The sequence below is a fragment of the Galeopterus variegatus genome, unplaced genomic scaffold (genome assembly GCF_000696425.1).
Source record: "Galeopterus variegatus unplaced genomic scaffold, G_variegatus-3.0.2 Scaffold190, whole genome shotgun sequence".
In the NCBI taxonomy this organism is placed as follows: domain Eukaryota; kingdom Metazoa; phylum Chordata; class Mammalia; order Dermoptera; family Cynocephalidae; genus Galeopterus; species Galeopterus variegatus.
In genome coordinates, this window is record NW_007726301.1 from 351,011 (window position 1) to 365,046 (window position 14,036).

The following is a 14,036-nucleotide window of genomic DNA, read 5'->3' on the forward strand; positions in this document are numbered from 1 at the left end:
TTTTTTTTTTTTTTTTTTTTTTTTTTGTACAGACATTCTGCAGAATTGCTTTATCTGACATAAAACTCATGTAGGATGGGGGTATAATGTGCATTTAATATTTGGCCAAGAGACGTATATCCATTACCTTTCAGATTTTGACAGCCAATGATTTTGGGCATTTTGAACATGTTCAATATTGTTTTCTTTATTTGGTGCTTTTAAAGTTAGAAGGAAATAATAAAGTTCCTTATTCATTTGATTTAATGGAACTATTTCACAAAAGGTATTCTTTATATGTAAATATTAAAAAATTGAGGATTTCTGGATTCTTTTAAATGATCAGTTAAGATATACCCCAAATATCATTTGTTAAGCTTTCACATGCCCTCTTTAATTCCTATGCATCTGGTAACCACCTACAGAGGAGAGTCTAGAAATACAATATGTAGCTTTATCAATAAAGCCTGATGATTCTACCCCAACTGAAACTATGAGCTAGCCATAGACATTCATTTTTCCTTATCATGTCCACAGACAAATTGCCTACCTTTTCAAGTGATAAGTGGATGAGACATTAATTTGGCAAAAAGCATTTCTCTGAGCATATGTGTCTAGACCATCAGTCCATCAAAGAGCTCAGTCTTTCTTCTCGGTTTATTTATTTTTTATTTCCTGGCTCTCCCTCTGTCAGTTGACCTCAGTAACATGGCAATGAGTATAGAATACAAAAATCCTGTTTACAAGGTGTTCCAAGGCAATCTGCAAGACTTATAACAGAGATGCTATATTGGAGAGCGATCTCTGTATTGAGCACATTTCCCTTTAGAACGCTTTACTTCCGTCTTAAATAAGGAACGAAAGAAGCTGGTGGATTTAATAAAAAGAGAAAAGGGAATGACTTTCATCTATGAACAGTCTTTGAAAATATATTACTGTGCTAGAGATGACATTTTCATAATTATAAACTTTGTCTCACGAGATAATGGAAGAGAAGTGGTATGGCCGTTTAGCTAAAACCACAGCCTCTGGGATCAGACTGGATTCACATCCTGACTCTGACACTTGCTAGCTGTGTGACTTTGAGGAAATTACTTAACCACTCTGTGCCTCAGTTTCTTCATTTTAAAATTCAGGTAACAGTGGCACATCATAGGTTTGTTGCAAAGGTCATGAGTTAGCTTGCGGCATACAGTAAATACTAATTAAGTTTTAGGTGATATTAGTCTCATGTTATATAGTAGTATACAAAACATATTTTAAGATTGTATATTTTTCCTTCATTGATTAAGGAAATGCTTCTTGACATAGTAACCAGAATATTCTTGTTAAGATGTAAACCAGATCATATCACTCGTCTGCATATAGCCTTCCAAAAACTTCCTGTCTCATTCAGAGGAAAAAGCCAAAGGCTTTATAAAGGTATATAGGTAGGGTGACTATTTTTCCTGGTTTATACAGGAAAGTTCTGGTTTAGGCCTATTGTCCACATGTCATTATTGATTGTGTCTCCTTTCACTCTCAGAGTGTCCTGGTTTGAACATAAATATATAGTCATCCTATTATTAAACTCTATGTGAGCTGCCTCTCCCACACTCTTGCCCTACCTTCCTATCCCTGTGACCTCATCTGCTACTTTTCTGTCCCTTCCACTCAACCGTCACGGCCTCCTTGCTATTCCTTTAACACTTCAGGCATATTCCTACCTCAGGGCCTTTGCACTTGCCGTTTCCTCTAACTGGGATGCTCTTACCTTAGATAGCAACATGGCTTGCTTCTTTGTCCCTTTTAAGTTTTCACTCAACTGTCACCTTGTATTGAGGCCTTCCTTAGCTATACTTTCTAAAATTAATATATCTCCCTTTTTTTCTATTCTCCTTCCCCATTTTACTTTTCTCCTTAGTAATTATCTCACACAATATATATTTACTTCTTTATCTTCCTTTTTGTCTTGCTCTTCTACTAGAACGTAAGCTCCATGAGTGCAAGGATGTTTACTGTTGGGTTCACTACAATTTTCCCAATATCTTCATTGAATAAAAAAGTGAAGAGCATTTAGAGAAGAAAGACTTGATATCAATGAGTAACAAATGGCTAATCAGTTGCCATCTCTATTGCTTTCTAGTATAAATATGATCTGAAATAATAGCAATACCATACTAAGGGCAAGTATTATGAGAAGCATGATTTGACTTGCTTTCATTATTGGTACTAGCAAGTTGTTTTAAAAGTTACAATGTCAGTTAAATTCTTAGAGCTGTTGAAATTCTGAGAAACAACCTCTAAATTTGCACATCCAAAAATAATACCAAATCTATCTGAGGGCACATTTGATCTGAAGTTCCTCCCAGGAATAATGGGGCATCAAACCCTTCAGATGTAAATAAACACTTCAGAGTCTGATTTTGAATAATTTTTGACGTTCAAAGTTAAACACGTTCAGTTTTATTACTGACTTTAACTTCAACTATTAACCTTTTATCTTAGGATGGTTCTTCCAACAAAAACTAGACCTTGTTAAAAATAAAATTGTAGCTATAGAAAGCAGTAATTCTAATTCCCTAGAGAATGTGGCATGCAGTTGTAGAATTTCTGGCAGTCTATCAGATTTATTTTGATGGCATTTCTTAGAACATTCTTTGTTTAACCACTCTAGTCTTAAAACCAACTTCAGAGAAAGAAAACTTGATTTCTCATCCCTCTTCATCTTAGTTTGCATATGCTTTATATTAACTGTATACAATATATAATAATAAAGCAACTCATAAGATTACATTATCGAAATACTTCAGAATAAAACAGCCAGAACATATACTTTTAAATCAGAATTCTGGAATCAGGGCAACATTTACATTTACACACACACACACGATGTGTATCATGTGAAAATTCTTTTCTCAAACCTAAAACTTTTCTACATCATTATTATCTTATGTTAAATTTAGAATACAGCAAACTCTTCCAATGAGCTGAACTCTTTGATGGAGGAATATCATTAGCCATGAATCTGTTTATATCTCAACACCTTACTAACAAGAACAGGATGGAAACCATCTCTCCCTCCTCAGCCATGGGAACGAACTTCCAGTCACGGATGATTTCCACCCCCATCCCTGAAACAGGAATAACTGTGCTGTGAGCCAAATGCTGAGGGCTAGCAGAGTAGCCTCACATGAGAATAATTACTTAACATGATCATGAGAGAAAGCAATGAGGTTCCCAGACACAGGAAACGAAAAGTCAGAAGGGGAGGTAGGGCTGGACAGGGTTCTGAAGACTTTCCAGACAGCAACTTCCTTATAACAAACAGCAAATGGGCTAGTAAGTTTATCAGTCTGTCATTTCATATGTACATATATTCTTAAACCAGCTAATTAGCATTCGAACTTTTGCAATGTGCCTATGTCATAGCAATGCCAGAAATCCACCTATTTCCTATTCTCTAAAGAGCAAATAAAATCTTTTGTAATATAAGTGTTCATTTTGATATTCCCAATCACTTGTAGGTTTGATATTTCAATGGAAACCAGAATTACAACTATGTTCCAAGAAAGAATATTGAACAGAAATCTTGGAAAGAAACTCTTTACTTGATGTACCAAAGGAGAGAGGAAATTAGTTAAACAACGTAGTGACTGAACATAGGAAAAGAACTCTTGACCTCTAGAGACAAAGGGAAGGGGAAAACCATCCTGCTGTTATGTGCTGCTCTGCTTCTCATAAGTTTCTCTCAGATTTATGGACTCTGAGATATTCTGGTTTGTAGGAAAAAAAGTATAAATTCAATAAATTCAATAAACAAGTCTGTTTTTAGACCTGGAATTGCATGGGAGAAAAACATTCTAATAGAGGCAACTATAGTATGTTTTCTTTTTTTCTTTTTTAAGCTGGGTACAGGAGATACAATGATAAATGAGAATGATGGAACTTGCAGACAGGTGAAAGAATTGGCAAATACAAGAGACAGTGTGTTAAATGCTATGATAGAGTTAATAGAGGGTGTCGTGGGAGCACATGGGAGAGGCAATAACCCAGTCTGAGTTGTGGATACTTGCCAGGCAAAGACATGCTTAAGCTGAGATCTGTAGAATAGAGTGGAGTAAGCTAGAGGAGGCATGAGGGAAAAATATTCTAGGTAGAGGGATCATCTTGATAGATAGGGCAGGTTAACTAGAGTAGATAGAGGTAGAGGAAAGATGTGGAGAGAGAGGTGCCAGGAAAAGAGGCAGGGTGAGAGCTACATAATGGGAAAATGTCTAGCTGGGATAAATGTCTAGCAAGGGACAAAGATCTTGGTCAATGGATACATTTTCTCTCTTAAAATTTAGGGAATAAATTTTCCATAGCTAATTTTATGGTTATGCCACTATTACTGCAGTACATGAGAAAGATCTGTTTTTATTTGCTTGATGGTGTAGTAAAAGGGAAATAACACCCTTATCACACACAGACTGTGGTGGGTAATTTGATTAACTTGGGAAATAGAATGTGCAGACCGTGGATAATATCTTTTGCCTTTTCTGTAAATGAAAAATCCCTTTCACAAATCATCATCATTATCACCATCATTTTAATTTGAAGATCTCAGAGAAATAGGACTGGAAGTTAACTTTAACAATAAAGGCCCTAATAAAATCAAATCATAACAACAAGTATTATTGAAGTTCTACATTTTAGGCATCCAGTCTATAAATCATGACAATTTATTTTTGAGACACAAATTGTCTTGGTGATTTGATATGTCAAGAAACAACTTTTGTATGGCCCCCAAAAGATGGGTCTCAGTTGCACAAGACGTCAAAGGCTGTGTAAATATGGAGATAACTGGCTCTGTGTAAACATCTGTGGTTTCCACATTGCTCAGATCCTTTGCCAGGGCAACATTTTGGGAGTCTTGACTTTTCCTTGCAAAATATTCCTGATAATTTCATACAGAAATTGTATTTGTTTATTTCTCATTGTGGTCCTCAATAAAAAGTAGTTGCTTAGAGTGGACAGAATTAGTAATCAACAAGGGTTCTATCAAGCGGTTTTGAGTGATCCACTTTATGCTCCATGCTCCATGGGGATACTTCACCGGTAGTGTTACCTGTGGCATCAGTCATTTCAGCTCCCTGCAATGCACACCAGAAGTTTTTATGCCAAGCCATACTCAATTTCTTGCTTCTTGCCACCATTTTAATCCATTCTAATCCTTTTTATTCTATTTCTCTCATATACACACACACACACACACACACACACACGCACATACACACACATATCCCGCATTCCTTTTTCTGTTTAAGAGGTAAGGTACAGTGGTTTATAGGAATGTCTACGTGTGCATATGGATGAGCAGTTATCCTGAAACTACTTAGTGCTAGGCCTCAGCCCATGCACAAAATCACTTTTAGAGTTTCCACTCTTTCAAAATCTCCCTATATATAACACTATGGCATAAAAATAATCTCATGAATTATTAAAAAATAAAGTTATTAAATGTATACTTCTAATCTATCTGGCCATTTAGTAATTAGGGATTATTTTTCATCCCCAAACACAGACACAATGTTTTAATTGTTTTGTCATTCTGAAAAACATAAATATTTTATATACGGATTAATTTACTTGGCCAAGATTTGCATTTCTTGAAAATTTAAGATATCAGAGAATGTAATTTCTTGACAAATTGAATCCAGCACCAGTTCAGATTATAATCTTGGGTATATAAAAGAGTCTGCTAACTCCTTTCCCTTCCTCCCTCCTGTTTTTGTTAGTCTTCTCTTGCAATTAGTGATATTATCTGTTTTTTGAACAGAGTTATCCTTTGATAAACTTAGGAATAGCTTTTCTCCAGCATTACCATATGCAAAGCCTTTGTACGTCTGTAAACCAAGAAGGCAACTGGCATTCATTTGCTTTCTTTGGTTCCTTCTGCTTTACATTTTATTTTTTCAGAATGATTTTCTTTTGTCACCAGATTGTGTGTGTGTGTGTGTGTGTGTGTATGTGACAGAGAGAGAATGTGTGTAAGCAAGGGCCAGAGAAATTTCTCCTCATTTTTGGTTTATTTCTTCTTGATGTAACATACATAATTCCAGAAACTGCTGTTTCAGCAGCACAATTCAATGACTATATCCAGCTCTCTGAGAATGTTCTTCAGGACAAAGATCATTAGGGGTAGTGATGGCATTCCAACAAGAGCCGAGCATGCATGAATTGGTAAGAAGTAAGTAAAGTATGGCCAGAGTGTGGTGGCCCCTCCCTGCTAAACATGGGAGGCAGTGGGTGCAGGTGGGAGCTCCCAGGTGTTTTTGAGGGAGCAGTGGCACTCGTTAAGTAGAAGCAAAGGCTAGGATAAGTTGCATGGGGGCGGGGGGTGGGGGCGGGAAGAAACTCTGAAGATATGAAGCCCAGCTAAGAAATTTCTGGAAATTCAGGTGTGGAATCACCTCCCGCCCCATGCCCACAGACCATCCAAAGCCAACCAGCACTAGCGGCATGAGCTAATGACAGACCAGAAACAGCCCAGCTGTTTGATACTCGCTGCACTGCATTTCAGTTGTGTTTATAACACATCAGTATATGAAACAGTCTCAGTAAATCTCTAAGTGAGAGAAGAGAATACAATGTTAACAGAAAGAACACTTTATTATGCCCTCTCCTTTTCCTGTAACTTTACTAGTCTAACCAGCAACTCTAGCTTGCCCCAAGACACGATATTCACCCCATCTCCTTCCACTTATGCTGACTCTGATATAACTCAATGCAACGTTCTCTGTCTGGACACACCTTAGAAGTTAAGTATAAAGGCAACCGTTAAACACAACAGTATGTGGGATTTGAAAACTCATCTTTCTTTGAAGAGCATAGCAGATCCTTTCAACTATTCTTTCAACCTAATTCTTCTAATAGTGGGGAAATAAAGAAGGTTCGAGCATCCCTTTAATAGAATGTTCTCCAAGTGTATGCATTATTTTCATAGGTACGTAAATATAATGGTAAGGTGAGATTTACAGCTGCTACCTCGCCCTGCAATACAGAGGTCATGAACTTGACATAGAGGAATCCACAGGTCTGATATGTGGAAGACTCCAAAGCATCAGAATCTCATGGCAGGAGACAGCTGTGGAGAGAAGGAAGGGGGGCCTGGAACTCACACTGCCTGGATGGATTTCTCTTGACTATTCCAGACAGAAGTCAGAGGAAGAACAACCTGTTATGGTCTCCTGACCAAGGGAAGAGGAAGACAGAAAGACGTAGATCACCCCTAAATATTGTGAGGCTTTTCAGCTCACTCCCATGCTTTTCTCTTTTCTTCTGAAAGAAGATTGAAATGACTAAAGAATATTTTTTTTTTTTCAGTTCCAAATGTTTACTTTCTGAAATCAGTGTTGGTTAAATGACTCATTACATGAGTTTTAGAATAACAGGAATTACAGAAATGAACTCCTGTGATGTAAAAATACCACAAACTGTCCACATTATTTAGAACTACAGTAAGGTAAATAAAGTATTGAATTCCCAGAAGGGGAGAATCATATGGTTCAATAAGAATGGGTTAATTTTTACCCATTGCTATACAAATGTAAAACAAAGTTTTATTTGGATTTTTACCAAATTTGGAGACATCCCAGATAATCCGACTTAAAATGTTGCTATGGAATAGAAATGAAGTTTTGTCTGGTGATTGGCAGGGCACCTCAAAGAGATAAGCAGGTCTTTGTCCTAGCAGTTACAAATATTGATTTGCCAAGAAGCTGCTTTGCACATGGTCGGATCTATGTAGTGTGTGCTGGAGAGTGAAGAGCAGGGAGTTATTAATTCACTGATGGCTAGTTATTCTCTTGAACACTGATGGGTTGGTTAACTGGTGTGTTAAGTATGAATAATCAATGTTTAATACTATACGCTGTGACTGCTAAAGAGTCAAGTCAACATTTTCAAATCTATCATTAAGGAGAAATGTCATGGGAAAGTCAAATGTTGTGTACACATAACATTTCATAAAGAGAAAATTAAGAGCTTTTTAAAAGAAAAAAAGTTCCGTAGCATATGTTAAACATTTAGAATTAATTACACATTTTCAATTTTGCATCTCAGTTCTGTTCTACAATCCCATTTTAAGTTTAAATAGAAAACACATGTTTTTAAGCTATTCTGTGGAAATAGATGGTAATATTTTTTTGATTATTTGTCATGTAATTTGCCCAATTTTGCAAACACTGTATCAGTGTAATTTTGAAAGGGTTTTTTTTTAATGTTCAATATTTTAATCATTGTTTTCATCTTTATTGTTAGATCCCTGATTTTTCAGGTAGGCTAATATAATTTCACCACAGTTTAAGCGTATCTGTTGGAAACTGAGACACTACTGTTCTACGTAAAATGTATCATATCCTCAATGAACGAAACCTGTCATTTAAAGTAATATTGCAGAATATCATCACTTAGAATAGTTTTTTCCTATGGATAATACATAGAAAGGGAAAAAATGCTGAGGAAAGTGCTTGCCCTGGGCTTAGAATAAAGACATTCCATAAAACCTGGCATAGATCACTCAATTTCATTTGAATCTCAGTACATTTGAATTCTGGCAGCAATTCCCCCCCACCCCCCAAGCCACTAGACCAAATATGGAGTATCCTTTTGGCTTTAGTTTGTTCTGGTACTAAATAGTCTCGAAAGCAAGGGGATCACAGTGATGGTTATCTTCCTCTCCCACTGGGGCACTGACTTTGTCTTATTCGTCTTTGCATCCTTATTGCCTATTTAGGGACAGGCACACAGCAGGCACTCAATAACTGCAAACCAAGAAAAGAAGGAGACAACAGTAAACCAAGGCCTATTTTAAATTTTAAATGGTGTTAGTTAGTAATACTGCTCACGAAGGCCAATACAGATGTGCTGTCACATGGACCCCATTGTCTCTAAGTCACCCAGTTGACTAGATGCCAGAACGCCCTTTGGCTTCAGTTAATCCAGACAGACAAAATAAAATAGGCACTTTTCATTTGAAGCCATACTATGGATATCAGGCTCCTGAACAGCACCACATTAAAAAGGTAACTGAAACTGAGGATCTATTTATTTTAAGTAGTTTTTTGGGATCAGTAGGTCTCACTCTGGAAACTGAATCTCAGAAAAATCCAGTGATTTTCCCAAGACTGACTATCTAACCAGAAAGCTCAGGGCTAGCATGAGAATCCAATTCACGCAACACCATATTTTTGAAGTGTACATCCCCAGAGTATTATTTTGTTAATAATCAAGTTAGAAAACAATTGTAATATATAACAAATAATAAAATTTAAAATGCCACTGAGTTTTAAAATAGCCAAAATAGCCCTCAATAAAAACACATATAAAATTTCGAAGTTCAGAAAAGTCTGCTGTGACTCTCAATATGGAATCTTAGCATGTGTTCAAATACATGTGTGGTTACTTCCTACCTTAAATACATTGATAGGGAGATCAATGACCACATAGATAAGGTCTCCAAGGGCAAGGCTGGCTATCAGTGCGTTGGGGCCATTCCTCATACACTTGTTCTGGTAAATGATCCTGAGCAGGGTTGCATTCCCCACCATTCCCACGATGAAAATAGTACAAGATATCACAGTGTTAATGTATTTGAAAGCTGAAGTAATTTTAGTCTGCTGTGGGCAATAGCTGTGCGTTGAACCATTGCTGGGTAGGACCAAATTAGTGGGTCGGTGAGTGGTAACCAGGAAATTGAGCTCTGTGCCAGGAAAAGTGGTGAAATCGTCCACATGATTGCTGAGATTTGTGCTGTATCCTTCAGGATTATCGCTGATTACATATCCAACCAGGGCCAGCCAAAAGGATGCCCTGAGGCAAAAGGTTTCCATCTTGATGCACATTTGAGGAAATGTCTTTTACTGTGTTGCTTTTACACCCTCACTTTTTTTTTTCCACCTGGAAAAATAAAAGGGGAAAAATAATTTTTGTTACAAAATCCAGCTGCCAGAAAGATTGTAGTCGATGATTATTCACTGCTTCAATTAAAATGCAAGATATATTCGGTAATTAGATAAGATATATCTATGTCAGATTACCCCACGGCAGAGCAAAACCAGAAAAGACCAAAGCTCTAACAGGGCAAGATACGTTTCTATGTACCTCTGTCTCTACCTCGTCTCTGTCTCTACCTCTGTCTCAGCTCTATCCATAGCTAAATTTCTATCTGGAGCATATATGTATGAGCATATGTCAGTTTTCCCTTCAAGTGGTAGTTACTTTTCTTCTTTCCACACAGGCTGATGAGACCTAAATTACATATATCTTCAAGTATTGAGATACAACATTTTACTTATTAATGAAAGAGAAAAGGCATTACGTGCCGAGAACATTGTGTAGTATTGAAGCATAAAATAAAGTTACCAAATTCTGTAATTAAAAATTCAGTATTCCAAAATGTGTGCTGTTTTGCACATGGTGAATAATGAACATAGGCATTGAGTGTGGCACAGGTTGCCATCTAAAGTGTTACAAAGTGTTAATTTAAAATTGAAACTCTGGTTATCACCATCAATACATTTAACAATCTTAGTTTCAATAACAAATGATATAATTGATAAAGACAAAATATTTATTTTGAAAATCTTGATGACTGATGTGTAAAGTCGACATCTTTAAAAAATTGTATTTATTTCTACTCTTATCTTTAGTTTTTCTTTCTTTCTTTTTTTTTTTTTTTTTGGCAATTTGCCAGTACAGTGATCCGATCCCTTGACATTGGTGTTACAACACCGTGCTCTAACCAACTGAGTTAACTGGTCACCTCCTAAAACCTACATCTTCCAACAGGAGCTCTCTGGTTTTCCATTCCTCAGAAATTATCATCATGATATCTGCCAATAAGTGAAATGGGAGGAATGGACTTTCCCAGTCTAGTGATACTATTTGATTTTCCATGGGATATCTGTCTCCACGCTATTTTTTAAACATCTTATATAGCTTCATTTATTATGTGCCAGTCACTGTGCTGAATGCTTTATATGTGTGATGCCCTGCAATCCATACGACGGTCCTGTGAGGTAGATACATAGTTCCGTTATGAAGATAGGGAAATGGAGGCTCAGGAGGGTGAAGGAGCTCGTCAAGGCCACAGGTGGTGGGTGGCAGTGCTGCGATTCTAGAGCAGGTCAGTCCAACTCTGAGCCGAAGCTCTTAACCACCGGACAATCCTGTCTCATTCTTGTGCCTTATTTATACCTAAAATGTTTTAAGAAGTCTCCAGAGTTTATTTATTTATTTTTAAAGATGACCAGGAAGGGGATCTTAACCCTTGACTTGGTGTTGTCAGCACCACGCTCTCCCAAGTGAGCAAACCGGCCATCCCTATATAGGGATCCGAACCTGTGGCCTTGGTGTTATCAGCACCACACTCTCCCGAGTGAGCCACGGGCTGGCCCGAAGAAGTCTCCAGAGTTTAAATGAAGCAATAGACTTGGGAGGGTGGTTAGACATTTTCAAAAGACCATCTGGCATATGGGTTTTTTTTAGTCACTTGCAGAGAGCAAGTGGTCTCTCTTGTCCAGAAAGTCTAGGTTTCTCCTTGAATCCTTAAGGAAAACACATTGGAAAAACAAGGGAGGTTGGTGGCAACAGAATAATCAAAGGTAAATAAAAACAGATTTTCCCATTTCAATATTTTGTATATTTCCTTTTCTGTGGGCTTTTATGAATCTTTATTTATTTATTTGTTGGCTGGCCTGGTATGGGAATCCAAACCCTTGACCTAGGTGTTGGGACCTGGGACTGTGCTCTAACCAGCTGAGCTAACTGGCCAGCCTAACTTGACCATCACCTTGTTTATGCAACGGTTTGTGTCTGTCTATGGTGTGTACACCCAGGTCATAATTTAATTTTTAAAAATTGTATCCTTTTTCTGAGTCTATTCCAGGTTGGTATGAACAACTTTTAGGAATTTTGACAGTTATCTTGGGAAATCAGTAAAGCTTAGGTTTAGTCGATATATGGACAAAATAAGAACTATGCAAGTTGTATAGAAGGTATAAGGTAAATACGAAATGCAAGCCTTGTGCACTTCTGCCTTCCCCAGAAATTTCCTCCAGGAACCTGAAATGATAATAATAGCATTTTACATATAATAACTTACTACATATGTATGTGTTATCTGATCTGAGCTTTACAACACTAAGTAGAAAGAAGTGATATTCCCATTTTACTCAAGAGGAAACTGGGTGTTGAAGAAGTTAAGTGACTAGGCCAATCTTTCATAACCAAGAAGTGGCAAGACCATTATAACACCTCACTTTGCTTTCAGGCCTTGACCCACTCTGATTCAATGATAAAAATATTAATTTTTCAAAGCTAGGGGCATGCCATGTGTCTGTCAGTTCTGCCTAGGCTTAATTGTAAGTAGTTTGCAGCTTTTTCTCTGCTTCCTCTGGTCTGGAGTGAGTATCTGGCCAAATATTGATAGACCTACAAAATGCCACCATTTCCATTACAAAGTGGAGACCATGACTCCAAAACATAGCTTACTGTCACCTTCCTCTTCAGATCACAGAGATGGGGGAAAGGAGTCTCGTGCTGTTTAGTGACTAAAGCCTCCCCATCTTCTAATTGGAATGGAGCCTTCAGAAATAGTTTTCTTAAAAAATGAGAGAGAGAGGGAAGGCCTTTTCCAGAAATGCAATGGCTCTTTGCCCATTAGAGTCAGCCAGGAGGATGTCATGAACTGACCTAGCTATCATGGGTGTTATGCCACTCATCAAAGGTCCCACTGGTGCTTTGAACATTAGCAGGCTGGTTTGCTTGGTTAGCTGTTTACAGCAGGAGCTAAGAAGGCCAAGGCTGTGGGTTCTTATCATGGTGTGAGCCAGCTACCATTAAAATCACCTTCCTTCCTCCTCCAACAAGGATACCACCACAAAAATCATTTCTGATGATAGTTCTGCCAGCTCTCCACACAAATTAATCTGCAAAGCTAAGCTAAGTACGGCAAAGCCATGTGGATATCACAGTATCATTGGGTGAAAAACGCAAAACCAACTGAAAGAACCCTCTCATGGGCATGTTCTTCCAAGGACGGGTCTGTAGCTCATTTCTGTGGATCTGAGTCAAACTATGCTTTGAATCATCAGGCACGATCAGTCACAGCTCTAGTGAAGCAACTCAGGTTCAGACGTGAAGGACATGGTCTATAGATTCAGCATTCTTCCTTTTTGGGGTATAAGAGTTTGCTGGAGTGCAAAAGCTATTATTAAAGGAAGAGGATCGAATCCTTATATTTACATTTTAACAATTTAACATATCAGACTCTCAGGATCAAAGTTCACCTGTAATAAGTAATTTGGAAATTCTAACCTTGCCAAAATGGCATGGGTATAGAGCAGGTAATTTACATGAAATGATTGCCAAGGTGTTTCTCAATTAGCTAACACTTAAAACAGAAGGGATGGGAGGGGGAAAAACCATAAACAACTGCAAGTGGAGAAAAAACTTGGAAGTTCTTACAGGTTTTCTGTGATTTTGCTCTCTGGGTAGGAAATTAGCAACTTCTTAGTGACAAGCCTGATTTTAAAATGCCTCCCAACCCCAACTCTATCAGGGGAAACCATTAGGATGGTGCAAACAGAGGCTGGTTATCTAGAGACAGCCCTTGTTTTCTGCACGTGAAAGGCAACAAGTGCCCTTTAAAGGAGAGCACAGAACAAAATGCCCAGACCTCCATGGGCAGGTTTCCAAAACGAGTTACACCAGGGTTTTCCAAAACGCATCAGTCCCTCACACCCAGTGCCCTTGGCTACCCTTGGCACATCCAAGGTGTGTGGGGAGGAGAAGCAGCAAGCGATTAAGAAAAGGCTGCGGAGCCCACTTCAGAAGTAGGCTCTGGAGCCCGCAACAAGGGCGTGCGTGATGTTCCCCAAAGTTCTTGCACGCCTGGGGAAAGAGGGACACTCGGAAAACTGTTGGCCTTCCTTGCACTAAAAGTCCGAATCCCGCCTGGGGAGGTGAGGTGCCTTCGAGCCGTTCCCCAACCCTCAGCGTTGCCGCCGCGCACCCCTCCCGGGAAGGCGCCC

General features: G+C 38.2%; 1 protein-coding gene across 1 annotated transcript in view; it reads right to left on the reverse strand.

Moving 5' to 3' along the window:
- Positions 1-9,905, reverse strand: part of EDNRA (endothelin receptor type A) — a 57,471-nt gene extending 47,566 nt beyond the window's left edge. The window contains exon 1 of the mRNA XM_008564703.1: positions 9,414-9,905. Coding sequence (XP_008562925.1) covers positions 9,414-9,845 — 432 coding nt within the window. The 5' untranslated portion in view covers positions 9,846-9,905. The remainder of the gene's footprint in view (positions 1-9,413) is intronic.
- Between the last annotated feature and the right edge of the window lie 4,131 nt (positions 9,906-14,036).